This window comes from Anser cygnoides, chromosome 5, assembly GCF_040182565.1.
Source record: "Anser cygnoides isolate HZ-2024a breed goose chromosome 5, Taihu_goose_T2T_genome, whole genome shotgun sequence".
NCBI classification, from domain to species: Eukaryota; Metazoa; Chordata; class Aves; order Anseriformes; family Anatidae; genus Anser; species Anser cygnoides.
This window is the reverse complement of record NC_089877.1, coordinates 56201002-56228148: the sequence shown is the minus strand read 5'-3', so window position 1 is coordinate 56228148 and position 27147 is coordinate 56201002. Positions and strand designations below refer to the sequence as shown.

Sequence of the window (27147 nt, the reverse complement as noted above, 5' to 3'; positions counted from 1 at the left end):
TCACTGCAAATTTAAAATGCAAATTTCGGCTCCAGTTTAAAGCACATGTGAAGTACATGCTTAAGTGCCTCACTGAAATATAGCCATAAAACATCAATACAAAAAGTCAAGTAGATAATGCGGGATATTATCTACAGAAGTCCTTCATGAAATAAATTGATTATCACTAGGAAACAAAGCCTGAAGAAATCTCTTGATTCTAGTCTGCAAAAATCAAATCCAGCTCACCACAGTGATGGTTAAGAAGTGGGGACCATCCGATAGTAGCTTCGTGTCCTACAGAAAGCTAGTTGGCCATCAGAGTTCATCGGGGTAGGTTTCCACACTGTAAGTCACAAAAGTGACAACGGACTCCTCAGCAGAATCTAGACACAGCTGGCATAAAGCCATCAAAAGCAATACAACCAGAGCCAAGTGGAAGCACGCTGGAAGAGAGCTGCAAGGAAAGTTTCAACTGCTGCTGCCTATGGCTGTAGTTTAGTACGCTGGATGTTACAACGGAGGAGATCAGTAGCAAAATTAGATTCCCACTTTTGGGTTTCAATACTGCAGACACCCAGAAAGCAAAGTACTGCCGCACCTGCAGCAATACCTCAGAACGGCACTGACTCGGACGTGGTGACTTGCATCAAAACATGGTGGTTGTTTGAGAGTCCTTTTGTGCTTTGTATCAGCCTGACCTAGTCTAACGTGGAGAACTTGGTCTGAAAGAAAAAGTCACTAGTCAATGTTTAGCGCACTGCATCGTTCTGCAGAGGAACTGTGGAGCAACGGAGAAAGGCTCTTAGCTGCAATCAATACTCATAAACCAAAAGGACAAAGATACAATTTTAGTAGTTTAGCAGAAGCAGAGGAATGGAAGCATTTACCCAAATTTTAATGCACAAATCAACTACATTTTAAAATTTTGATTCAGACTTAAATAATAAATAGGTGGGCAAAATATAATGCAAGACTTACTCAGTAAAAGTGAACTTTTAATAATCTCATGAGCTCTACTTAGAAAACAGGACTAATAATGTTCACAACCGTAAATCCAAACCCTTCACACACTTTTTTTTTTTCCTTAACACAGCAGTGAACTGTAAACCTGCGTTTACTGGTTATCTCTTCAGTTATTTTAAATATTAACTCAAGTGTTTCCTCCTTGGCCATTTCAATTTTTAGCACCAAAATTAGCCCAAAAAGAGGTACTGGTACAGCTCGATGTTGTAAATGAATTGTTTACATATAATACTTTATATATTATACACACATACTGTACATTCACACGTCCACACAAACAGGAGGCATATTTAAATGAATATATTCTGTGTTTCAATTTGTTGTCAAAGACTTAGGAGCAATGGAAATAAAGCAGAAGGGGTAATATTTTACATAGTAGGCAACTTTAATGCTGTAGTGCACTTATAAAAAAGTCCAACTCTCCCTCCCAGCTCAGCAGCTTTTTTTTTAATATCACTATTCAGAAGGATGCAGAAGTTATTGCCTAAATGTTATTCTATACATTTCCATTGGAATTCTCAAAAACACTTGCTAACTAATTTACAACTTAACTATTTTTCTTGTTACAGCTTTAACTCATTGGCAATTTTGGAAGCAATGTTTTTAAAAGCTATGGATGTTCCCGATATCCGCTTAAAGCGAACTCCATTCAGGGACAGTCTTGGCAGTTTACACACCTCCATCTCCCACTGTACAAGGTTTTCCGCATGCCCATCTCCATGGACGCAGAAAAGCAAGAAACGCTCTCTCTGTTCATAGTCACAATTATTGGCATCCAGGACCTTTCGGATTTCCCTCATCATGTCATTGGGATCCATGGAGCTGGTGGTTTTCATGCTCCACGTAAAACGCAGCGAGCGAGGCTTGGCTTCCTTGTTTTCATCCTTCTGATCCACAGCTACATTGCGGCTGAAAGACAGCAATTTATTAGTTAGCAGGGCAAGAGACTTCCTCCAAGTTCTGTGTTAGTGAAGCAAACTCACACTCAACACACACTACTTGTACAAAAGCAGTGTCTAGGGGCTCTGGCTGTGAGCAGCGCCCCGTTTTCCTCACAGCTACACAAACACACAGTGAAGATAAAGCATTAGCGTTTGGGACTGAAACAAAGGTCAGGTTTGACTTGTGAAACAACTGGAAGTCATTGGAGTCAGGAGCATGAGGGAAGTTACCTTACTGTGGTAAAACTACACACATCAGCTACGATTCAGTTTTAAGCTGGGTGCTGCTCAAAGCCCTATTCTTGGGCCATGTGGCCTGGGGCACCTGGCATCAGCTTGGTTCTAGAAGTTTCTGGAACTTCAAACAGCTGCTTGGTGATGTGTGACAAAATATTGTGACAAAATGGCGCCCAGCCCGCCCCACAGGAGTGCTGGGCCATGGGAAGTACCCACACAAACACAACGGCAACAAGCACCTCCTCCTGTGCAGGAGGCTGGGGACCAAGGGCTGGAAGGGCCATGGCGTGCCTCCGCAGAGGCAACCAGCAGGAAGGAAAATGGAGCTCGGGGCCCTGTGCCGGGTCACCTGCCTGTTGACCCAGGCCCAACACTTGCCACCCAGTTCTGGGCTACATGGGTTTCACTCTGAAATCACTATTTTCACAGATAGGCGTTTGAGAGGTTCGCTGAAGAACCACTGTATTGTAGGATACTGGGGTTACTTTCAACAGGGTGGAGATACTCTGTCTTTAAATTTGTCAGTGATTTGTTTACCTACATTAGTTATTGGTAATAAAGTGACGAAGTCTTTCACTGCTAGAAGTCACGCAACTAAGCACCTTGGAGTTTGAAATGCAGGAGGGAAAGTTGGAAGTCACTATTAAACATCTTGACATTGTTAGCAAAGAACCTAGGTAAAAGGGTTCCTACTTTCCTATTACTGCTGCAGTTTTAAGAAAACACAAAATATTGAGGCTGAATCTCCCAAATCTGCCTTTTTTTTTTTAATCTTTTCCCTTGGTAAGGAGAAATAAGGTTATTCAGGATAATGAAAAAGAAACGTTCCAGAAATTTCTAGTTCATAATGATCCTTCCACTTTCATTAAAATCAGTGGTTGTGCAGCTAAAGAGTAAGGAGCTACATTTGGACCTTTAGGATAAAAAATGACAGATTTACTTTAGGAATGTCTACATGCTGTCAGTCATCTCTTCAAATTTACTTGTTCCCAGGGCAAGAGATTTTAATATACTGACAATGATGCTTTAGTATTTTCTGAAAACACATAACCTAACTGACCCTACACCATGCAGTTTAGGCCTCATGTTGAACTTCAAAGTTCAGTTTACAATTATTAAGTCAAACTCTTTCTTAAAATATTTGGCAATGAATTTTTGGTTACATGATCCCTTCCTTCTCCCAGCATTAAGCAAACAACTATGAAAAAGTTACACAAAAAGCAATAGCAAAGTCAGAACAAAATAAATCTATCACAAAGATAACACATTTCATAATTTTACATTCTATTAGAAAGACTTTCAGTAACTGTGAGAATCATAGGATTATGCTGTCAAATCCAGCTATGTGGTTTGCCAGATGTTACAAACATCAGCAAGCAAATTAAAGAGTATTTTCTTTTAAGGTTTTAATTTAATAAAGCTGCAAGAACTGGCAAAAGGGATAGAGGGAGGAACGCCAACTTTTATTCAATGCTCATTATATTTCAGAAAGCCTTTTCTACTTGAAAACGGTGGAATGAACACAAATCTGTTGATTTCTAGTGTTTTTTGATATGAAGATTTGAGGAAGAGTTTAACATGAAAAATAGCTCAGCCATTTGTGATTTTGGAAATGAAAAATATATTTTAATGTCCTTCAGCGGTTATCCCACACATCTGCAGTCTCACTAGACACCATTTACCTACAGATCTACAAGACAACAGCAAATTATAAATACTAAAATGCAAAAAAAACACAAGGGAAAAGGCAACATGAAAGATGAAAGTTTAGAAACAAGCCAGTCAATGCTTTAATAGCTGTTTCGCAGACAAAAATGCTTCTTTGTTTAGTTTCAAAGCCTTAAACAAAACAAAAGCTGCTGCCTGAAGCCACTGTGCCACATAATCAAGGGGAGAAAGGTTCAAACTCACCTAAGTAACATTTTAAACAAAAATTTTACCCTCACCTTGAGCCCTCAAATCTCCCGTTCCTCTCATATTCAGTTGGGAGCCTCATTGAAAAGAATGCAGAAGCAAAAGGAAGTGGGAAAGAGAAGACAAATCTTACACTACAATATACAATATCTGAATAGTTGCTCAAAGACACTGTAATCATACCAAAGTTGTGTTAAAATACAAAGCAACAAAGATGTAATGAACTTACTAGATTAGAACAAATTCAGAACATAGCATCTTGCCAAAGTGAAACAAAGCCTATTAACTACAGTTTTTAAAAAGACCCTTAGCTACATTTCACATTGTATGCTTACATAAAAACGTGGTAAAACTCATTAAAAAAGCTGAATAACTAAAAGTATAAAACATTAAACTAAAATTGCAACATATTAAAATTACTTTATCATTTAATAAATTCCTGCTAAATGATACATAGCTCCTAATCATTAAGCTATTTATTTAAAAAAAAAAATCACGATGCTTGCACACACACCAAATACCAAAGTATTAGATGTTTAAACAATACCATACCGTTTAAAACAAAAGAACAACATACATATATATTTTAACAGAAGTTTAGAGGTAAATCTGAGATTTCTCATGCTGTGATAGCTATTAATTCCCATGCTGATGCATCTTCTACATCCAAAAGAAAGCCTAAGCTTTCTTTTTGTACTGCTTAAAGTTGCTGATCACTAACATACCACTACCCAGTTATCACAGAGAATTACGGGGAAAATCATCATCTTCCTCTACGTTCCTATTATTGCAGTACAATGTCTCTACATCTCAGTGTTAATTCTGCTTGTAGGGAAGCCATCTTTATAAAACTCTTATCGATGCTACTCCGAGTTAGTACAGGGCTTCACCCAGTAAAGTAAATATATTAAAACACTTTGGCTATCAGGCATCTAGGGACAAGAATGTAGGACAACAAGCTTATTTTTTGATGCACATCATATTTGTATTAGGTTGCGTGAGGTGTCACAAGGCTTAATTTCCTCATTTTCTTCCTTTTAAGGTGTTGTGGTGAGGAAACAGGCCTTTAAGATCAGTGGAAAGAGCACTCTTGCTCTGTACAGTCTTGTTGCAATGGAGCAGACACTGCAAGAGTGCACTGCAGAACGCAGTGACAACATTTGCTGTGCAGGAGATGGAGTTCAAAATCCATACTGCAATATAAATATAGGTTAAAAAAAAAAAGAAAAAAAAAGAAAAGCTAGGTCACTCATCATGTTGCTCATCACAAGAACATCCAGCCAGAACCCTATTCTGTGAGGTACTGCACAGCACAGGGTAAGATGCTGGTTCCTCTGCTAGGAAACGTTTTCCATTGACTAATAAAATGCTGTTACATGCAAAAGGGATACATAAGGAAGATGGTGAGAAGAAAACAACTGACGAGTCCCCAGATAAATCTAGCACTTCCAAATGTGCTTTATTGGCAGTCATTTTCATCACATTTTTATATTCAAGTGTTAAAATTCAACCTTCTTAAAGGGGGAAACTTCCAGTTGTTCCCCGCAGTAACACAGAAGGATGACCGACTCAAAGGCTGCAGCCTTCCCAATTTCCTTATTTACTTGACTGCAGCCAGTACTTCTGTCTGATTTCTGAAACCCATGTTAAGAGTTTAAAACATCAATAGCACTGATGATCATTTAGGTATGCATATTAAGATCATGTGCTACTCTGCTATGGTGGATACCAGAGAATGTAACAAAAAGATTGATTAGGTCTGCACGTACAATCCACAAACTCATCTTTTACAAGAATTTTGTAAGACTGTATTAGGAGAAGGTTGGCAGGGAAAGAATTATTATTTGTATCAACTGAACAAATCCACCACACCTTCCAGATACTGGAAAGAGAGGCTCTTTTTACTAGGGAAAGCAAACAAGTGTGCATGACACTGCACGACAGAGAAATTAAGAGTACTTGAACTTTAAAGTGACATTGTGTTCCTACAAAGTGGAGGCAATATCTTTAAGAGCTGCAAGCATTTACAGATCATTTTACTTCAATTTATTTTGATTTTAAACTTGCCAAAGGTTGTAGAAAATGGGATGATAACCAGAATTCCCAATGACAAATAGCCTTACTGTTACTGGCACCTGTCCAGTAAAGATTGAGGAAGTTATGTTCTCAGACGTTTTTAGGTTGAATGGTTCAGGTTCTGAAACACTGTAGTCTGAATTAAAGAAAGATCATTAGTTAAAAAACACATGCCACCTTTAAATAATAACACTATTTCATGGGAACCTTTTTGAAAAATCTTACTTTATTAAGTTTTTCCGTGCCTCAGTGTTCCACTCATTTAGCACCAGGCACTTGTACTCGGTGACACTCACTCTCAAATATGAAACACCAGCCAGAGAGCGGTGCCCATCTCTGTAGATGTTCCCTCCTTCACGAAGGAAATGGTTACAGCACAGCACTCATGCCTTGGGAACATTAACTTCCTGTGCTGCCAGTATTGTTTTGGTGGGTCTGCAGCTCAGATGCAGCCCTTAGGGCTCCTCACTGCTAACACAATTGTCACTTCTGTAGAAACCACAAGTTGCTGTGTTACGTTGTAAATTTTCTGGTTTTGCTTGTATTGTTACATAAATTAATTTTATGGACCAAGATGCTCCTTCGTCTTGAGAATGGAACAAATATATAGAAAAGTTACGTTCTCATTTGTCAGGCAATGCCTGTAACACTCCTTTATTTTTAAATTATTATTTTTTTGCTATAGAGTTTCTGAAAGGCTTTCAAAAATAAGAATGTTTCCATATATCTATCCTGAGTTATGCTGTGTTTTCTGTTCTTTACATCTTTGTATGCTCTTTGTTAAAAATCCAACTAAACATAAAAGAGAACTGTCTAAAATGATATAGAAAAACAGCAAAAAGGGCAAGATTAAAATCACGCTAATTTACGGAAATGGACAAAAGATGCTGCGGTAAAATCTAGAACACAGAAAGTGATTTTTGCTGTCAGAAAAAAAGTTAGCTTTCCACAATATGCATATTGGCAAGCACAGTGCATAGTACAAGGTTTTATATATGTATATATACACATACATATATACACACACGTATACAAATATATATACACATATGTATATACACACATATATGGATATATACACACATGTATATGTATATAGTAGCTCTGTATAGCAGGTACACTAGTAGGACTCAGTTGTTTAAGAAGGAATGACTATATATCTACTTTTATTCAGCTCCTCAGGAATGATGCTGCAGTACTGTACACATGTGGGTTACAGTAGTTCTTGCAGTATCAAAGATAGTGAGTTTAGGTGAGATTCATAGCATATGAAAGAGGAAAAAAATGCTAACAAATAACATTTTCAATTTAATTTTGTACCTACAAACAGCATCAGGTGCAGAGGGATACAATGCACATGTAAAACAGAATTTAAAAAGCACAGTCTGGTTCTGTGTAGGTGGTATAAGACTCTGCAAATCTCTTATTGAAAAGACAGCTGCTGCAGCTTCCATTGAATGTATTTCCACTATAGCCTAAAATTTCTGGCCAACTAAAGATTTTTTTAAAAATAATTAGAAGTTACTGTTCTTTTTTAAATCTCAAAGTTGAAGAGTAGCGTTCCAGTTTAAATCTGAACATTTTTCATTTTAGCATTTTTCATATTTCTTCAGAGCAACAGAATAGCAAACTTACACACATCCAGTTGTGGCGGTTTCGCAGATCACAATACTTTGTTTTAAAATGAATGCAACTACAGAGACAAAAGCTCCCTTTTACCAAGTGGTATGTGCCCTGTAGCTCTTTATGCGTGATGGGTTAGAACTATTGCCTCTGCTCAGTTTCATCTCTATACTGTGTTGGATCTTTCCTTTCCTTAACTGTCAGTTCATGCATGTTCCTTTTCTCAAGCTAGCTGTGACAGTGCCAGCCAACCCAACCAACATCAGTTCTAAACATTGTCATTTTTGGAAGTGCCCTGATAATTATTAAAGTGGAATGAGATTTACTTGTTTAGCCAGGGGGAGTACCTTTAGACTATGAACAGAATAAACCCAAATTTAAGCAGCTATTAACGTATCTCAGGTCTTCCTAATACTAAATGCTTCCTTGAAATGGTCTGACTAATTTCAAATGAGTAGTACAAAGCCTTACAGTTTGAAAGATAAACAGATTACTTTTTTGGCACTGATTACCTGTTTTTGATCAATATTTGGAAATTGGAAGCATCATCCTTTAAGGAGCTCCAAGGAATGATTCAACATAACTGAATATTGCTGATACATAATGAAGATTCTGCTGGAAAATCCACATGCAGATCAAAATTGTATAACCAACTTTAATGCTTCATAATGGATTAAAAAGATATAGCATTCCCAAATTGTAAGGCTAAATTCAATCCTTTGGGCTTGAAATGTGAATTACACTTCTCAGCTTTTTCTTTTTGTTAATACATTAGTATAAACATTATACTTTGCTTGTAACTGAAGTGCTCTACTTGTACTTCAGCTGCAATTCACTTCAGCAAATGCATCCCATTTTAAAAGTTATTTGATCTTCAATCTTCCATATAAAACAATTCACAGCCATGTTTTTTGTTAGATTCACAGCCATGTTCAGTTTGCTTTCTACTGTATCAACTACAGACAATGCTTCACAATGACTTTTTTTTAATACCATAAAACAGAGAATGTAAGTTTAGCATTACTTACCTTTATTTGCTTGTAACATTATGTTTTGTTTATATTTTCATCATGTTATCAAACACCTCATTTTTCAAACATAAGCATGCTAAGTGTATTAGTACGAAGAACAGAATTACTTTGGTACTACCAACTCTATCAAAGAAAGAAGAATTCACAAGGCATGCTTAGCATCTTGTTATACAGGTGCCACAGATTCTTAGAAATCATCATGAGTTAATGGATTTATTCTATGCTTTCCTCTCAAGAAAGAAAGTATTTAGTTTTCAGCAGAAAGTTTAGTTTTCAGAAAACCAAGGCTAGAAAGCCAAATCTGTTGTTAATTGCAGGAGCCGCTTTTTTTAAATATAAATAAATCCTACCTTTTGATAAACCTGAATGACATGTTTCTAAAAGAAATTAAGCCAAAATAATAATTAACAAAAAGTTTTGTACAAAATAAATTAAAAAATCCATTTAGAGTGAAGCATGCAAAAAGACCTTATTTAAACGCACACTGAAATTACACTTCAATACATTCCAAAATTAGGCACATGATTTAAGGTCTGAAGACTTTGAACTTTTTTTTTTTTAGCATGAATACTTCCAAACTTATTTTTTCTAGGAAATACATCACCAGTAGTTATTATATGTTAACATACGTACTGGTTTCAAAATCCCTTAAAACTAAAAATGTGCAAGGTCACAGAAAAACTTGTTTGGATTTTCCTCACTTAATTCGTACAGAAAGTAAAATCAGTAATTCCAACTACTATTAGACCTTGAGTACCTTCAAAGTTAGATTTCTTCCTTCCTTCCTAACACTGTCATCCATGTTGTGCTAAAAACTGCCTTAAATACTTAGCTAATTTAGTGAGAGAAGCTGTAACTGTTGCCTACACCAGAACTACGTAGTTAATAAGCAGAATGATTTTGATCACCCATAGAGGAAACTAGAATCAAATAATGTTTTTTTGTTTTGTTTGTTTTTAATTTAAGAGAAGAAATGTAACTGTGTATACTTTGATGGGACTGTCCATTTCCCGAGTACATTGTACCTACTATAACAGAGCACCAACTGCAAGAGGTCCTCCAAATGCAAACTTAACCATCTGTAGCAGTGCTATTGTGTTATAATTGCATGGTTATTTAATCAAGTCCAGATGGAATTTAAACTATTGCAAAAGTACTAGGGGAAAAACTTTTTAAAGCAAACCACACTGCACTGCAGAAGTTGAAAATCAGAAGTAACGATAGAAGTTTGACTGCTGTCTAAACAAGTGCGTCACACTGAATGATAAATACTGTGTTCCAGCAGCACAAGTAAAAAGCTTGCATGTTCACAGTTTGAGTGTCCACATTTGGAATGTCAGATGGAAAATTAAGTAAGGGTATTACAAACAAAAGTATAGAGGGAAAGACGTGCCAAAAGGATGCATCTGATTAAGACTTCACTTGACAAAAAGCATAAGGCTTTGTAGAAAAAAAATGAATTTCATCTTTTATCTCTAAAGAGAAAAAAAAAGTAACTTCCTACAGTGCATTATTTCCCAGAGAAGCGCTTGCTGAGAATGCTGAGTAGCATAAAACATTTACCAAAGTGCTAGGCTGTCCTGTTTTAATTTTTCACAGAACTCGAACTTCCCCTTGCCTTTTTTTTTTTAAAATAAATTAATTCCCTAAATTGAAATCAGCCAGTTGTGAAAAATTGGGAGTTTGGCTTAATATTATTTTGTAGAAATGGGAGACTAGAAAGACGATGCTGGGGGGAGAGGCAATGTACAGTCACAGAATGTACAGGAGGGAAATGGCTTGATGCCAATATGATAAGCCTAAAATAAATGCAAGCATACCAGGATCAGAATGATGTATTTCAAAAAGTTTCACATGATGAGGAGGGTACAAAAGTATGGAGATTATCTTAAAACAAAGATAAAGAAACTTCTGCAAACACAAATTGTGGATATCTGAGTGATATATGTATGTGATATACGAACCCACAGGTTATAAATATGTAAGGAAAATAGGTGTTTTTTCCCCCCTTGTAGTCTCACCCCGACTATTTTAGTGTTTGTGGGAACTAATGAAATCATACAGATTTGAAACCAAGAATCCAATTAGAATAAAAACTATCAGGAATAAGCAGCTGCTTAAGCCAAGCCTTGGCTAGCCCAACACATCTTCACACCAAAACCAGAATCTGCACATGAACTAAATGTCAAAATAGGATTAAATCTTTCAAGGCCTGACCAGACTGCTGCCTAGATAGAAACTGTAGTACTTTAAGATGACCTACGCTAGTGCTGCTGCCAGAAGGAATTGTTGTCTCTTGCCCCTATCCTTTCACCTGTGCTATTTCTACCCGTGAGGAACCATCAATAACCTGAGGATGGGAGAAACAGCCTGAGCTTCTATCACATTAAATATCAAGACTGGGATCCTAGTTTATACATTCTACTGAAAGACCATACGGACAGAGTGAGCAGCTTTTGAATTGAGCTGCAGTATTTCATCCCAGCAACATTTGTACCCCAGACGTGATGACTATGAGCCCAGAATAATCAGCACAGACCAAGCTGTCTCAGATTTTAGCAATCGAATCAACTGGTATAAAACTAAATGGCTTTCTGTAACTAAAAAGAACTGAAAAAAACATAGGCAGGTGCATTTTAAGTTGCAGATATACGGCTAAGCTGTTGACCAGGGAATGTGGGCAAAACAATCTAATGAACTACTTGGTAATTTCTACTATCTGACAAAAAGAAAACATTCCTGGACAGCATCACTGCTCTAAATGACTTACCTTCTTGTTAGTTTCGAAGTTAGTTTGCTAAATAGATTAGTGGAACCCCTGGTTCGAGTCTGAGAGAGCGGCGTCGCTTCGTGGGACAGACTGGGGGAGGCCGGGGGTCCGTTGTAGGTAGCAGTGCGACGCTCTCTGAGCTGGCCGTGGAAAGTGCTCCGACTAGCCGTTCCTCTGGGGAAACGAATACGGTCAGGTGTGGTTGCACTGCTTATGCTGTGAGTTGAAGCAACGGGAGTTCTTTGATCGGGAATAGTGCTAGAGCAGAAAACAAAAAGACAACGCTAGAACTTCTTTACGGAAGCATAACAGTTTTGCAGGAAACACAAAACACTAAGTTCTACAGTAAAGCATAAGCAGACACTTTCTTATAGGCCAGGGTTGGAAATATCAACACTATTACAGCACTGTATGGAATCAAAATTTGTAAGTTAGGATTAAAAGGCTGTCAAAACAGAAACCTACATAGGCAGAAAAATGCAACACAAGTATCCTGGAAAAGACCAGATAAACTAGGCATACAGTGTTTCACTGAGAAGACTGATAAAAGAATAGGTGAGTAAAGTTTCCTTCCAGGAAAGAGAAGCAATGCATAACTTTAGTACCTCTCCCTCCACACTCTATCCATCTTTGAAAAACTTGCTAATTTGAAAATATCCTACGGAAAATTCTCTACATGCGAACGGTTCCAAGTAGTGAAGTCCTTCAGAATACACAGATTACAGTCTCCCAACAAACTTTGACAATAGGGAATGTCCAATACTCCTACCGCTAAAAAAAAATTAACGTTCATTATTGCAGGATTATGTCACAGACAGCCTGACACACCACAAGACAAATGTAACAAGACTGGAAATGAGGAAACACACATCTTGTGGGCAATATATACTAGAACACTCTAGAACTAAAATTCCACAGCACAAAGTTAAGAAGCAGTGGGTATAAGTTAGTTTCACAACGATTTCAGGTTCTTACATAGGCCTGAAGTTATCTGCGCCATTGTCTATTGGAGGCAACATCATCTTCGTGTGCACAGAGGCTGACATGGACATCGACTTCTGATGTCGCAGCCGAACACTGGAGAAGGATGTAGTACAAACTGAAGCAGGGCTAGCTGCGTAAGCGAACATTTCTGTCAGGCTGTGAGGGGGTTTGGGTTCAGGCAGAGGCAGAAAGAAGAGCGTGATGGACCAACAACAAGCTACTGCATAGAAAAAAAAGCAAACTTTTCCTTCTATTAACCAGTTTGTGAAAGAACATGAACTCCATTGGCCATCTTATATGTAAACAGCAGTAACTACTCTAAGCTCCTCTCAGAAAGCATCCTTACTACGTATAGCACTTGACATCTGTGAAGTGATAATTCTCGTATCAACAGCATTAGTTAGCAGTGCCACCCTCCTTAGCTGGGGAAATGTACAGAACCTGAATAACCACTGCTCTGAGCTCATGCACAAGTATAAAGTACTAATGTAATTTGTATCAGTCTCAACATTAAAGAAATGCATTAAAAAAACACAACAATGAATGCACTTTCCAAAATTGACCAAAGATAGCTCCATTACTGCAGTGAAATAATCTGCTTCCAGAAAGTATCCATGTTTAGAGAAATCAATGCAAGTCGGACAAGCATTCGCATCGGGACCTACATCTAACAACTCAGACACTTCATGGGCACAACCAAGAACAGTATCATGACATTTAACAAGTCCAGAGATGTCCAAACAAAAAAGCTACTATTAATCAACCTGCACGTATAGGAAGAAACGAGTAGCTCTTGTTGTTCTCTGAAGGAGAAGGTACGACTGTTGAAGAGCATCTCATTGGTTGGCTATGAACCCTGAATTCTTCAAGTTAAAGTTCAGGATTTGAAGGAAGGTCTACAGTGCTGGCCAGTAATCTGTCAGCTTTATAATATGGTAAAATAGAAATATCAAATGTTTTTCTTACTTTGCGCCAAAACACTCTTTGCAGCCTTCATATTATCTAGTAATAAAGGGGATGGGAGAAACCTGAGAGGCCACATGATACATCACACATCTTAAGTTTGCTTTAAGAGTAAGTCAGTTATAACTCCAAAATGTTGTTTGAGGTTAAGAAATCAATAATTGTCAGTGCATTTCATAACACTGTATGTTCACTTACAAGTTCCTTCATGGCTATACATACTCATATTCAAGTCCTGTCGTTGCCATTCTGATCCATCAGGCTTTGGAGAGGAGAATGCTAGTTCAGCTACGATTATCAGCTGACCCATTTCTTGGACCTAGCTCTCAAATTACTAGTAGAAAATACCCCAGAATTCAGACATCAGAACTCCTTGCTAAAATAGTTAACAAAATGTGCTCCCTTTTGTAGGTCCTGAAGAAGTTAAAACACAACAACTTCATGTGAGTCATGCCTGCATCTCTTTACACTGCTGAATCCAGCAAGATGCCAGCTACAATCACCGCTAAAACCAGGTTTGCAAAATTATCCAGCTTCTACATTGTAGCAAGGTATTAAGAAATTCCAAGGAAATGAACATTCATCCCAAAAACAACACCCCAAAGTAAAGTAATCCTCAGATATCTGGTCACTAGCCACTCAAGCATTTCACAATTATAGCTCCTTTCCTACCAGTCTGTTGCAAAGGACAAAAGAGAAAGAATCTAGATTTACAACACATTAGACACAGGTTTTACTTCGCCTTAGACACCTTTAGTCATCTACCTCCAACGATGTGGTAACTAAAGGTATCAATAAGGTACCAGAGCACATACTAAATTATGAAAGTTCTTTCTCTGAAGCTTTGCTGGAGATCAACTTCCTTGGATTACCAGCCAGGAACGTAGAAACAGGAAGCTAAAATTCATCAATTAGCACCAAGGCTTATTGAAATCTGAGGCTGTTGTAAATCATTTGTGTTACAAATGATTTAAAGCAATTGCCTATCATTATGAAGAGCATTTAATGAGTCCCCAAGTGCATTAATTAATGCTTAGGCTTTGGAGGAGAGCCAAGAGTCATCTCCAGCAGAATACCTGTGTTGGTCACACAATGTGTTGAAGTAGGGATGTGAAATTAAAAACCCTTTTCTATCAGTCTGGCATGGGGTCTTCAAGATTGCTTTCTTGAACATCAGCTCCACTGACTGACTACCGATTCTTGAAAGTTTCCATACCTCCAAAACCAGTGCCTTCTCAGAATTCAGTGTGTAAAATAAAAACAGAACAACATTTTACCTTTTCTACAGAAAGACTGGAGACTAAGTCTGTGCATCCTGCCTTTTAAAGCGTCTCCCAAGTTTTAATTGGGTCACTGTTAGCATCTAGCTACAGAAAATCAAAAATCCAATCTGCAACAAACCATTTAAAGTAATTACTCCTGCCTTTAACATTTGCTACCAACAGACATTTCAAAAGCACAGAAAGCAATTTTAACAAGACCTTGGATTTTTACTAAGCCTAGAATCTACTTCAGATCTTGCTTCACAGAGAAAAAAAATTACAAGTTTCTAAAGTTACTCTTTACCAAGTTGAGAGAAAAATATTGATATTACAAAAACACACCTGAAGAAAGGCAGAATTCATTCTGAAGAGCCAGTCCCATCAATAGGCATGTTTGCTTAACCTGCATTAAAGGTCTGCATTTCATGTGATCAGTCAAGCCTTTGCCCAGTTACAGCAACAAAATTCAGATTTAATTCAGATTCATTCAGATTTAATTCTACAAACCTCTACAAGAACTCTGAAACTGTGCCGAAATGAACGTGCAGTTTAACATTGAAGCATTTCAGACAATGAGAAGTCTCCAACTCTAAAACAATTAGCAATACAGTCTCCTTATCTTCTTTAACCCTCTATAAAGAGTCAAGAAAGTAGTAAGCAAAAACATGAGATAAAAGCTGTAAATTTTTTTCCTGATAGCCAAAATATAAATGCTCGAACATTTTAAGTGATCCAAACAGAGGTAGAGTTTGCAGGATGAGCAAATGATGTTTTGATACCATTTATTGTATTGACAATAAAAGGTAAGTTACATAAGGATAACCAATTATGGAACTAAAATAGAACACAGTTGCCAAGTACACAATGTAAATTCTGAGCTTCAAACCATTATATGACAAACTAGAGAGACAGTAGTTTGCTGAGAAAGTCAAGGCTGGGGAAAAAAACAACTCCAAAAAACAACTCCTTAGCAGTATGACGTTATTCCTAAATTAAGAGCATACCTGATTCTCAAGCATTCCTAGTAAATAATAACTTGGAAGAAATATAATAAAGAAATTGTCAAGATATTGCAAAGATATTAGTTGATGAACAAAAACGTTATTAACAAACCAAGAAATCAAGTAATCAAATCTGATCAAAACTATTCTGGACAAAGATTCATTTTCAAAATGCGTTGGGAAAGAAAAAAGCTATTAACATTTCAAATAAAATAAAGGATGGTGAACTTCAATCTAAACAAACTTGGTAACATTAACAAGGACTAACCAATGAAGTCTGAGACAGACACACTAAGAGACAGTACCAAATAGCTGTGCTGTACTTCACAAGACAGTTGACTGTGGGCCCAGCTGGCCAGCTAAGACTTTTGGCACTCTTCAAAGCTAGGAGGAAGAGAGAGGGTCAAAATCATGTTCTTTACCCTAGGCTCCGGAGGTCAAACAAGGGACAAACTTTCCATTCAACATCACAACTTCATCACTCTTCCTAATATGCTTTCGAAAGAAAGGGAAAAAAAATATGTGCAAAAAATTGCAAATCTTTCACCAAATTCAATATATGCTAGAAGAAAAAAAGTATTTTCTTCCCACATTTTATTATATATCCTAAAATTAGGAAGGGGCAGGGAAAACTCTGGAGAATAGAGGAGAAGTTATACACTCCTCCACGCTTAAGCATTTTTGTTAAGTACTAGCTATGTTAGTGCTCTCCTGGCAACAGTCAACTACTCAATTGTTACCAGCTTTTGACACTAGCAAAAATTCTGTGAAGAATAGTTGGCTGTAACTTAAAACACTTCTGCCACCCAGGAAATTTGGTGGTATTCTCCACAAGCGTTACTCTACAGATAATGTCTATGTTCACTGTAATATCTACATTCTGCAGCTCCCCTCAGTCCTTGGTACGCAGGAAAGGATGGCACTAGTGGTGGCTGTGGTGCTAACACTTGAGTTAGATGACTCCAGTTTCACTGCATGCTCCAGTCAGGCTTTCAATAAAGTAACAGTAAACATATTGTTCCTCTCTGTTTCCACTCAGAATATGGAGACATCAATGCTTTCCTTCTCAAGATGAGTTCTGTAAATACTGGGAAGCAATTAGACTCCAAGAATATCACTACTGAACATTATCAGTTCAAGATAATGGCCTATCACTATTTCATCTTCGCTTTAAAAAAAATAACTTTTTCCTTGACACTTTGCAGGGAAAAAAAATAAATTCCAAATAATCACAACTGCAAGCACAGTTTAGAGTGAAACGTAAAAACAGAATGGCCCAGCAGAGATATACTTTGTAGCTTGATACTAAATAAGCCTCTTCTGCAAGTTTATGTTGTTTGACCACAGGAGTTAATCACTCACTTAAGATGATGGCTGTACAAATATGAGATGTATTTAACCAAGCATTAGGATCTTCATTCTGTGTATAAAGACTGCATGAATTAAGCATAGAAAAAAAAACAACAAACATACTTACAGGTGATCCATAACCAAAGATCTGTACTCACCTTTAGGAATTACTCTAGAATATTATTGATTTTTAAATTAGGCATTACAATATTTTGGAAAAGTGAAGACAAGGGACGTACACCATATGAAGACATTTCATATACCTGTTCTCCTTGCCATTTTGTATCACTGAATGCCTATCAGCAGTGGTTCTTTCACTACAAACATATGTGTTGCGCCGTGTCATTGCTCCAGGGGCAGTATTATTCTACAATTAAAAAACATAGGCTTGTTACTCCCTGCAAAAAGGCTTTTCTAGTGTTAAGACTACATATAATTTAAGGCTGTTTTACTTCATGCTACTTCTACACAGTTATAAAACTTGCAATAATTCAATAACTAGTTAATATATGAACACCTTCCAGTATTTTTAAAGAATAATGCAATAAAAAAAAAAGAAATCAAGTTGTTCTTGTATTTCATGTTGATGGCTCAAAATTAGTATAGCTTAAAGTTTTTAATTACCAATGTTCTGAATTACAAATTCTCAGCATGTACGTCATTCACCTGAGAGAGTCTTTCTTTATAGCCTATTTTTGAAATACTTTACCACTTGTAGATTGTGGAATTTCCCTTTAAGTTATGATCATATCCTTAAACAAGATAGCAAAAGTGAAGGCTTAAGAAACAGATATGGTAAAATTCAGTGGGAAAGTAAACACAGACTTTTAAATATTAAAATACTATAGAACACTCGACAAGTTTTGAAAAACAAGGAAGAGTAAGTCAAATTAAAGAGACAAATAGCAGAGAATTTTAATAAGACATTGTAAAAATATACATGTAAATACGAGCATAAGACATTGAGGACAAGAGAACCAGGGGAATTTAAGCTACAGACCTTATTTTATAGGGGAAAAAAGAAATGGAATTACTTTGCCTCTGTCTTTACAGAGAAAGAGGGTGGAGATATGCCCAAGTTGGCGGTCAATTTTCCAGGAACGACTGAGAAGCTAGGTAATTCACAGATAACAGAATTATAAAATGTTAGATGCAATTACTGTAGGGAAAGTATGGTGGTCCAGATAAACATGCACCCCCGGGTTGTAGAGGAAGTAAAAGCTGGCAAGCCGTATATTTTTTCCCCACCCCAAGAACATAACACAATAAACTGCATATGGTTGGAAAGTAGAAAAAACCTTTAGAAATTTTCTTTAAAGAAAAGGATCACAGGGCAAAGCAGGAAGCAAAATAGGATATTAACTTTAAACATCACTGCTGGGGAACATCTCGGAGGCTAGCTTAAGGGAATGACTGGTCAGCACCTGGATAAGCACATGTTGAGTAAGGATGGCCACTAAGAGTCAGGCAGGGGACTTCATGCTCAACTAACCTTTTGGAGTTCTTTGAAGAATTACTGCTATGATAGGCAAGGAAAATTCAATGGACTTTAAAAATAGCATTAAGAAAACATGTCACAAACTGGTTACATTACAGCATCGTGGGAGGAAGGATAAAAAAAGGGAAAAGGTAGTTCAAGCACAGAAGGAGGGTACCCAAACCTTTTTTGTTTCCAAACCTGAAATAAAACTGTTAAGTGGAATATTCTTGACAACAAGAAAATGCTCCTCCTGTGCCTTCTATACACACAGCTTTTGCTGCCTTAAGGCAAAATATTGACTATACAGTCAGTGAGTCTCAAGTAGCGCAATTCCTGAGTTGCGGATTTAGGAATGAAGTCATCTCGTCTATTTAAAAGACAGACAACTTGTTAAATGTCTTTACATGAACGTACAAACAGAAATGAAAAAGTGAATTGCGCAATCTCCTGGCATTAAAAAGTACTAAGAGCATAAAGAATATTTTAGATTAGCAGAACTGAGCACTTACCCAGCTCTTTTTCTAGTCTTTGCCTGTGTTCTAAGACAGAAGTATCGGGATACTTTTTGTTGTCTGGCTCAGATTTCAGAGGTTGTGATAGGAGATCTAGGCATTTCAAGCTTTCAAATTTCAGTTTTAGCAAGAATACAGTCTTTAGGTATAGGAGCCTTTACACTTTTTAGAGTACAACCTTTCATGATTTGATTTAGGCAGCTCTTCAGCTGTGACTTTTTTTTTTTTTTGTTCAGCCAGTCTGTAGATTACTGATCTCTGGACATGACTAACTTGCACAGGTGCACAGAACAGGACGCCTGAAACTGGTGTCAACAGCATCACACACACTGATGGAATGACAAGACAGAATTGAGCTAAGTTCATCCTCGTGGCATTGGGTGCCTTCTTTTCAGGAGGTGATGACAGTGCAAAGGTGCATTTTAAGACTTCTGAGCACATATACAAAGTCCCATCACAGCATAAAGGATGAATTTGTGGTACAAAGTCCTCCTCTCTTCCTAGAGTAAGTTTTATGCTTACTGTTTAGGCGGGCGATTTTCACATTAGGAGACAGCAAGATGAGGACTGATGAAAAATTTTCAAAGAATCAGCTTCTGACTTAAAACAACGAATCAATCTACGTACTTAAGAGCACTACTATGGTTTTTGGCCCAAATCATTTTCCAAACATGCCATCCATTCTTTCTCTCCATTTTTCTACGCTAAGAGTTCTGGGACAGCCTTATTACAAGCACTGAGGAAAAACCTGAAGCTGAGAGTAATAAACAAGGAATTATTAGTTGCTGCTAACTATGCATCCTCTGCAGCAGGACTTCATTATTAACTTGTTATTTGCCGAGTAAACCTGAAGCTCTTTCACACACATTTGTTCAGCTTGCAGAACTATTTAGTTTGCAAGAGTTCACATGCTCTTTCATCTTCAGAAGTACAGCTTGGAGTCTCAAACTCCAATACCAGACTTAGTTATCAGCTCTACAAGCATAATTCTTATCCTTAAGTGCATGCTTGTAAGCTTTGTTGTTAAATGAGTAGCACGCAACTGGCTAAAGGTCCTAACAATTCAAAAGAGAACACGAAGCTCTAGTGCAGACCAGTTCTACTACTTTTGCAGTATCTGTCAAAGTAGTAATTACTTTTAAACATGGTATTTTGCTGTCTCTTCAGTGATTTTCTGATCATATTACTGATTTTAGGACATAAATGCTTAGTAAGAACACCACCTCTCTCCACCTCAGAATACCTTTTTTTCTACATCAGGACAATATGGTAGCTCTAACACCCTTCTTCCTTCTAGATTCATACTAATATTATAAGAAACAGAACTCTCTAATCAGTTTTAGAAATTGTGTAAAAAAATCAGTGCTCCCCTCCATCCCCACAAGGCAGTAAGGAAAAGACTAATCCCTAACAGAGGAGGGGGAAAGAAGGAAAAAAAAAGTAAAAAGGTGCTTGCATAGTGACATGAAGAGCTATAAATAGAGACAATTTTAACCACCAAGTGACATCAAAAGTCTGGCTACATGTTCAGTTTTGTTCACTTTGTAGTACTGCTCGTAAAAGATCAGAGCTGCGCACAGAATCAGAAGAGGTAAGTATCCCGTTGTTGTGAGCTCAAATTTTGCTTCCATTACAGTAGTATGAAATTGGAAATAAAACAACTAGAATAAATCCCCATGATTTGGGAGTACTGTAACAGAGCAGATCAAAATATGCTAAATAGAGGCTAAATGTAAAACATATTGCAACTGTGAGGCAAAGCTCTTGATTAAGGCATCAGATAATACTGAGCGAGGTCCAGTTTGAAAATTCTACCATTTGGGGACTTGATAGCCTAAAACTGCCACGTAAGAAGAAACAGAATCTGAACAGTTTCTGGACTGATCAAAAACCAAGAAGGGCAGGGGACCAGAAAAATCAGAAGATCCACCCAAATCATGAGCTCTCGTTCACATTTATAAAGAGCTGATGCAGTAGAAGACATGTCTTCCTAAGGAATCTCTTTGACTGAAATCCTCCAGCCAAGTCACTTTCAGCCACTGATCCAATTGACAATATGCAGCCAAAATGAAGTAAAACAAGAAAATCTTACTTCATTTCTATCACTTCATACTGTCAAAAAATCTCTGAGCTCACAAAGTTCTGTTCTCCTTTGTTGTAACTAATGATGCTGAGTATATGACCAAATAAGACACCTTTGTGGGATAACAGCTTAGAAAATCACTCCATAGTGAATTGAATAAAGGACTGGGAAGTTACTTCTGAAAAGAAGAAAATCTTCCAATACAAAAATCTCAAAGTTTTAGAAACTAAAAGTTACAGAACTCAAGAGTTATTATATGAAAACACATTTCCAACTTTGCCACGTGGAGAGGCACCACAAAGTATACAAGTTAAAGCCAAACTGAACAAGGATTTTCCAGATTTTTCCCTTCCACCTAATACTTGACCCTGTAAATTCATTAGTTATGCATCTTAGTGTGGTTTTTGTTGTTGTTGTTTGGTGATAGAGGAAAGCCCATAAGGATAAAGTCAGACACTGTGCTTTTAAGCAAAGGTTGAAAGACACCCTTTGAAGTTTTTAGAGCCACATCTATTTGAAAATCCCTATATACGTAACTATGAGTTGGAACAGCCTGTTTGAGAACAAAGATGAACTGGCTCCTTAAACATATGAAACTAAGAAATAAGATAATACAAACAGGGACTTCATTCTTCTGTACAAAAGGCCACAAAAGAGTAATTGGGGATATCAAAAATAATATAACGCATACTAAGTTTCAGGAGACAGCCTGGTTAAATTTCTTTTCCTCCTTTTTTTTTTATTTAAATGTTTGTGGTTTTGTTTTTATTTTAATAAGCAAACTACTACTGCTCACTAACAGCTGCTAGTGCTAATTACTAATACACCTACTAACTACTTCAGGAATATTAACAGATAACTTGCGTAGCTGACTGATGAGGGAAGAAAAAGGCAAGACTATGAAGAGTATGAGATACCAACATTTACATTAGATGAAAAGTAAAGCCAACACCACTGATAAATCGCAGGTTTAGCACTTCCCCCCCTTCAAAATAAGTGTTTAATGGTTTTGATAAATAAGTGCTTCTACTTACACTAGGAACAGCCGAACCTTTCTTACGTTCAGGAATATCAGCCTTATTTGGATTGCTGGCATTTCCAAGCATTGGGCTAGCTGGTGCAATTCCTCTTCCAGCAACAGCACTACTGCTAGATTTTCTTGATTGAATTCCTTCCTCTTTGAGGTCACTGTCTGTAGTGCTAGTCTGGCTTCTTTTGGGATATGCCACTACTGGGGGGATGGATGGTCCAGCTTAAAAATCAAACAAAAGAAACAGAAAATGGATTTTTCTTCTCAAAAGTCCAGTTGATATTTTTCCCTACTATGGAAATTTATTCACACACATGTAAGGATCAAAATGATAAACACTGGGAATCAACACTGAAAAAAGTTATTCTTTAAATTATTAAATATACACATTTTAGAAGACAGTAAAATACTGTGAAAAGAAAAAGAAATTAAACAATTGTATCTTAATGTTCGCCTTTGCTCTTTGAAGGGGAACCTGAAGCAAGTTTTTCCCCCTTCCTTCCCACATTTTTTTTTTTTTTAATTTTAGATAAAATCTGACAAATTTAAAATTCAGTCACCTCTAGCAAGGCCTTCCCTTATATTACAATTCAAAGATATGAAACACTTCTGTTCAGTGTGCTAAAGGCAGGAAGGGCCATAACAAACAACTATTTGAATTTATTAGGTGAAGATATTATTTGATTTCAATGGAAGAATTAAGAATTTTATGGAGTCTTTTGGTGTTTGAGTATTGACACTGTTTTAGCTTGGTAAAAAAAAACAACACTGAAGAGTCACCTTAAAGACACTTAACAAGTAATTGACTCATTCAAATCTGATGACCCTTCGCTAGCACAAACCTGGCACACACAAGCTAACATCTGATAAAAATGGATTTTTGAGACATGTACCTGGAGATGCAGCCCTGTACCACCAGCAGTACTAATGGCCTCCATGCGGCATTTTTACAACAGCCCAGAAATGGCTTCAGTTTGCTACAAACCTCCCCAGGCATGGCAGGAGCAACTGGGAGGAGCAGAAAACTGTTCTGACACACCTGAGAGTGATGCAGCCATTCAACAGCCCCAAACTCCCACTTGCATAAATAGGTTCCTAGATACTAGGAAAAAAAGCCTGTGCGGATGTCAGGATTTTGTTTTCTTCTGTTTTCCCAATTGCATTTCCTCAGAAGAGGATACATCAAGATGCATTAACCTTCTAGTTAGTATTTTCAATAACAGCTAATGAAGAACATGTATGTATGTGTACACACACACATTACATATATGTAAAAATAAAAGACAGTATCACAAAACACAGTAACTGTCATCCCAAGAGACTCCCCAAGAAAAGCAACCTCTGAATGCACTAGGGTTATTTACAAGTAGACCAAACAGAGACTCTTTTTATGAGGTAGTGTCTAGGCAGGAAGATGTTTAAGATATTTAGAAAACCCTAAGCACAGTCTTGCACACTCACAAAGCAGAAGCATTCTAAGTTTGTCTGAGTCACGGATCTTTAGAAATTTAATTTTTGCAGGACAATCAAATGATGCTATCCTCAGGAAACAGGATACAAGAAATATTGGCAAACTGGCATTTCTACAAGTTTTATATGCAAGCTGACCTACTAGTGTCAACAAAAAACAAAAGCTGAACAGACATACAAGCGTATGGGGGAGGAGTGCTGAGCTTTTCATTAAAAAGGCTGTTGCAAGATTCTCTTCAGTTTGTGTAACAAGGCTCCCAGAATGGTCAGGAATGCAAGGGAAGACACAAGGCAAAACAGAAAATTAAGTTGACATATTCAGCATTCCTCTAGAAGCTATTTTGGAAGGCTTTCTAACAAAACTGATTTTAAAAAATATTAGTTATTCAATAAATTATTTAATCACTGTGCTGTGAACTACACTGTCATCCTTCTCCTTACCTTCGGGGGACTGAGACAATTTCAGAAACCAACCATGACCAGCAGTCACCATATGCCACAACACCAAAAATGAGAATCGCTCACCGTGATCGCTGTACCGCCGCTGCTTCTGGCTAGAAGATATGCTTCTCTGAACTTTGTGATGAGGAGATTGTCCAGTGCTATTATTTAGATCACTACTTGGCCTAACTTTGGCAAGTGAAAGATTGCTGCTGGAGCTTGAATCACTTGCATCCAACTACAATACAAATATTAAAACAAGGAGTTCAGACAAAACAGATTAAACATCCACCAACATGCCTCTACTATGTAAGAAATTTTGTGATAGCATGAAGTTGCTTAGGAGCCCGAGCATCAGTGCCTCACTAAGCCAACTCCAAATTCTCTTAAATTCTTTGTAACAGTCTTATTTGAAGCTTTATGTGAAGCACAGCAGAATTTGAAGCTCCTGAAAGGATGGTCAGATACAGAAAACCAATCTTTATACCTCCCATCCTCTCTCCTCAGTTCTGTAAGATTTTAACAGGAAGAGAGGATACACTCAGTAGCAAGCTACCATACCAACTCCTCCAGCAGAGGAACCAAGAGCAATTTACTGATGCCTAGCCCTCTCAGCATCACATGGAAAAGTAATCTACAATGCAAGAATGTTTTTAGGGTGATCAGTCCTATTCTTCAGTTCTCTTAAAATATTTGTAACTAGCACATTTACGCTTGAGCTCATAGACTAGAGAATATAGTAACTGTCATACAATCCTTAAGAGGAATACCTGCTCACCAAGCAGAACAGTTCTTGGGAGCCTAAAGACAAGTGTTTACTGAATCAGCTCATGCTGAGAACACACACAACATCATTTGGACAGTTCAGTTGACACTGATGATCAGAATAAAGTGATTTCCACTGTACTGGACTTGTGTGCATTGCAGGAATTTTATGCCTATAGTTACTGACTTAATTTTTGCTTCTGATTTTGCTATGGACACCGATTCCTTTGTTTCTTTGCATTTGGAAGAGTGATATTTACCTCTGATGATTTCCTTCCTAGCAGTAAGTACGTAGCTGTGATTTCATCATACTTCATTTTACTAAGGGATTCTTGAATTTCTTCTTGAGAATATCCCATTCCTACCATAATATCTAAAAACAAATACATACTCTGTAAGGAACAAACACTTCGATGCTTACGTGTTTAAGTTCAAGAGAAAGAATGGAACATGTAAAGAACGAAACAGTTAAGTGTGAGAACAAAATCTTGATGAAACATCAATATTAAAAGATTAGTTACTTCTCCCAAATGGGAAACAAATACAGAGTGGTGGAAAGAAATAAAAAAATATATCATATTCTGAAAAATCCTCAATTACCTATTCTTTTCTGGTCCGAGATGTCTAGTTCTGGTTCAACAAAAGGTTTGAGTTCATCCTCCTCATGCCCTGCATTGATCCACCTGTCCTTCATAATTTGCTATAAAGAAAAACATTTCTTATTATAATATACTTATTAGCAAAGAAAATGAGCTGTGGAAAAAACAACTCCCCGATCTATCAACAGTAATGCTTTTTCTCATTTTTCTTTTTCAGAATGGGTCCCTACTCTAAGTTTTGCTTTGCTCCAGTGAGGAGAAAGAACCATGCACATCAAGGCAAGCTACTTTCCAATCAGCTGCACAAAGCTGAAGAGTGAAAAGCCCAACAACACAGACCAGAAGCTGTGCTACCTCTCTGACAAGTCTAGCTAGTAGGTTCATACCAAACTATGGAAGCATACAGAAGCCAGTATTATTTTCACCTTTCTTCTCCATGACAGTACAAAATGCAGACAGAAAGCAACTACAGCATAGCCTAGTACTGAATACTTCCAGATCACTTATGTTAAGTCCTGGTAGATCACCCATTAATGCAGGAATCCAAAAACTAGCTATCATGAAAAACTGCATGATGCACACTGTGTAATGTCTCATTCATTCTGGAAGTAACTGTGGGGTTAGATGTCTTGCAATCCCTGCAAATGAAACCTTAAAAAACAGAAGTCATGCCCTTTACTCAATCCCCTTGGAACCCACTCCAAATAAACTATTCATGAACAGCATGACAATAACCTATTGATCAGCTCAAAAATAAAGTTTGAAAAATACAATGCCTAGCTTACTGAGGCAGTTTATTTGTGCCATTACCTCTAGAGTGCCTCTTTTCGTTGGGTTTAGCACCAGGAAACGTTTGAGGAGGTTTTCACAGTCTGTGGACATGTAGAAAGGAATCCTGTATTTTCCCCTTAGCACTCTTTCTCTAAGTTCCTTGGTAAAAGAGTAAGAAGTACGGTAAATTGTAAGCAGCACATAACTAAAACATTAGGTAAACATGCCCTCTGAAAGGCAACACTTTCTACGCAGACTCACCTTTAAGTTCTGTCCATCAAAAGGAAGAGATCCACTCACAAGGGTATAAAGAATAACACCTAAACTCCAAACATCTACTTCAGGTCCATCATATTTCTTCCCTTGAAAAAGTTCTGGAGCAGCATATGGTGGGCTGCCACAAAAGGTGTCCAGTTTATTTCCAACTGTAAACTCATTGCTAAAACCAAAGTCAGCTATTTTAATGTTCATATCTGCATCTAGTAATAGATTTTCAGCCTGGAAGAGAAAGAATGGTTCATAAAATTAATTTAAAACACTTGATTAAAAAAGCTACTGCCTGTTTTTACTCATTCTTAGGATGCAAAAAGCTGAAACATCTGTTAAAATTCTCTTCCTTGCAAGGTATTTTGATATGTCTGTCATTCATATATCCTGTTTAAAAAAAAGTCCGTACAATGGCTTTAGTCTATTGTAGCTGTTATGATAACTGAAAACTGTGTTATTACCATCCATTTTCTCCACAGAAATTCATCCTGAGGTGCTGTAACTTACATTTTCATCTATTAAGCTAAAAACAAGAACGCTCACTATCCATACTTTACATGACATTCCTTCAG

General features: G+C 37.2%; 1 protein-coding gene across 12 annotated transcripts in view; it reads right to left on the bottom strand.

The window, feature by feature from the left end:
- Positions 1 to 816: 816 nt before the first annotated feature.
- The window catches only part of MARK3 (microtubule affinity regulating kinase 3), a 62601-nt gene continuing 36270 nt past the window's right edge, over positions 817 to 27147 (bottom strand). For 2 of the 12 annotated variants that reach the window (XM_066998394.1, XM_066998396.1), the window contains 12 exons: positions 26570 to 26806; positions 26348 to 26467; positions 25539 to 25638; positions 25199 to 25311; positions 24258 to 24411; positions 22267 to 22484; positions 17421 to 17524; positions 12573 to 12737; positions 11598 to 11855; positions 9178 to 9204; positions 4130 to 4174; positions 817 to 1914 (listed from right to left, as the gene is read on the bottom strand). In XM_066998394.1, the coding sequence (XP_066854495.1) occupies positions 1569 to 1914; positions 4130 to 4174; positions 9178 to 9204; positions 11598 to 11855; positions 12573 to 12737; positions 17421 to 17524; positions 22267 to 22484; positions 24258 to 24411; positions 25199 to 25311; positions 25539 to 25638; positions 26348 to 26467; positions 26570 to 26806 (1887 nt within the window). In that variant the 3' untranslated portion in view covers positions 817 to 1568. Of the gene's footprint in view, positions 1915 to 4129; positions 4175 to 8308; positions 8409 to 9177; positions 9205 to 11597; positions 11856 to 12572; positions 12738 to 17420; positions 17525 to 22266; positions 22485 to 24257; positions 24412 to 25198; positions 25312 to 25538; positions 25639 to 26347; positions 26468 to 26569; positions 26807 to 27147 lie in introns of all 12 variants that reach the window. The other 10 variants (XM_066998404.1, XM_066998405.1, XM_066998398.1 and 7 more) reach the window with 9 other exon arrangements.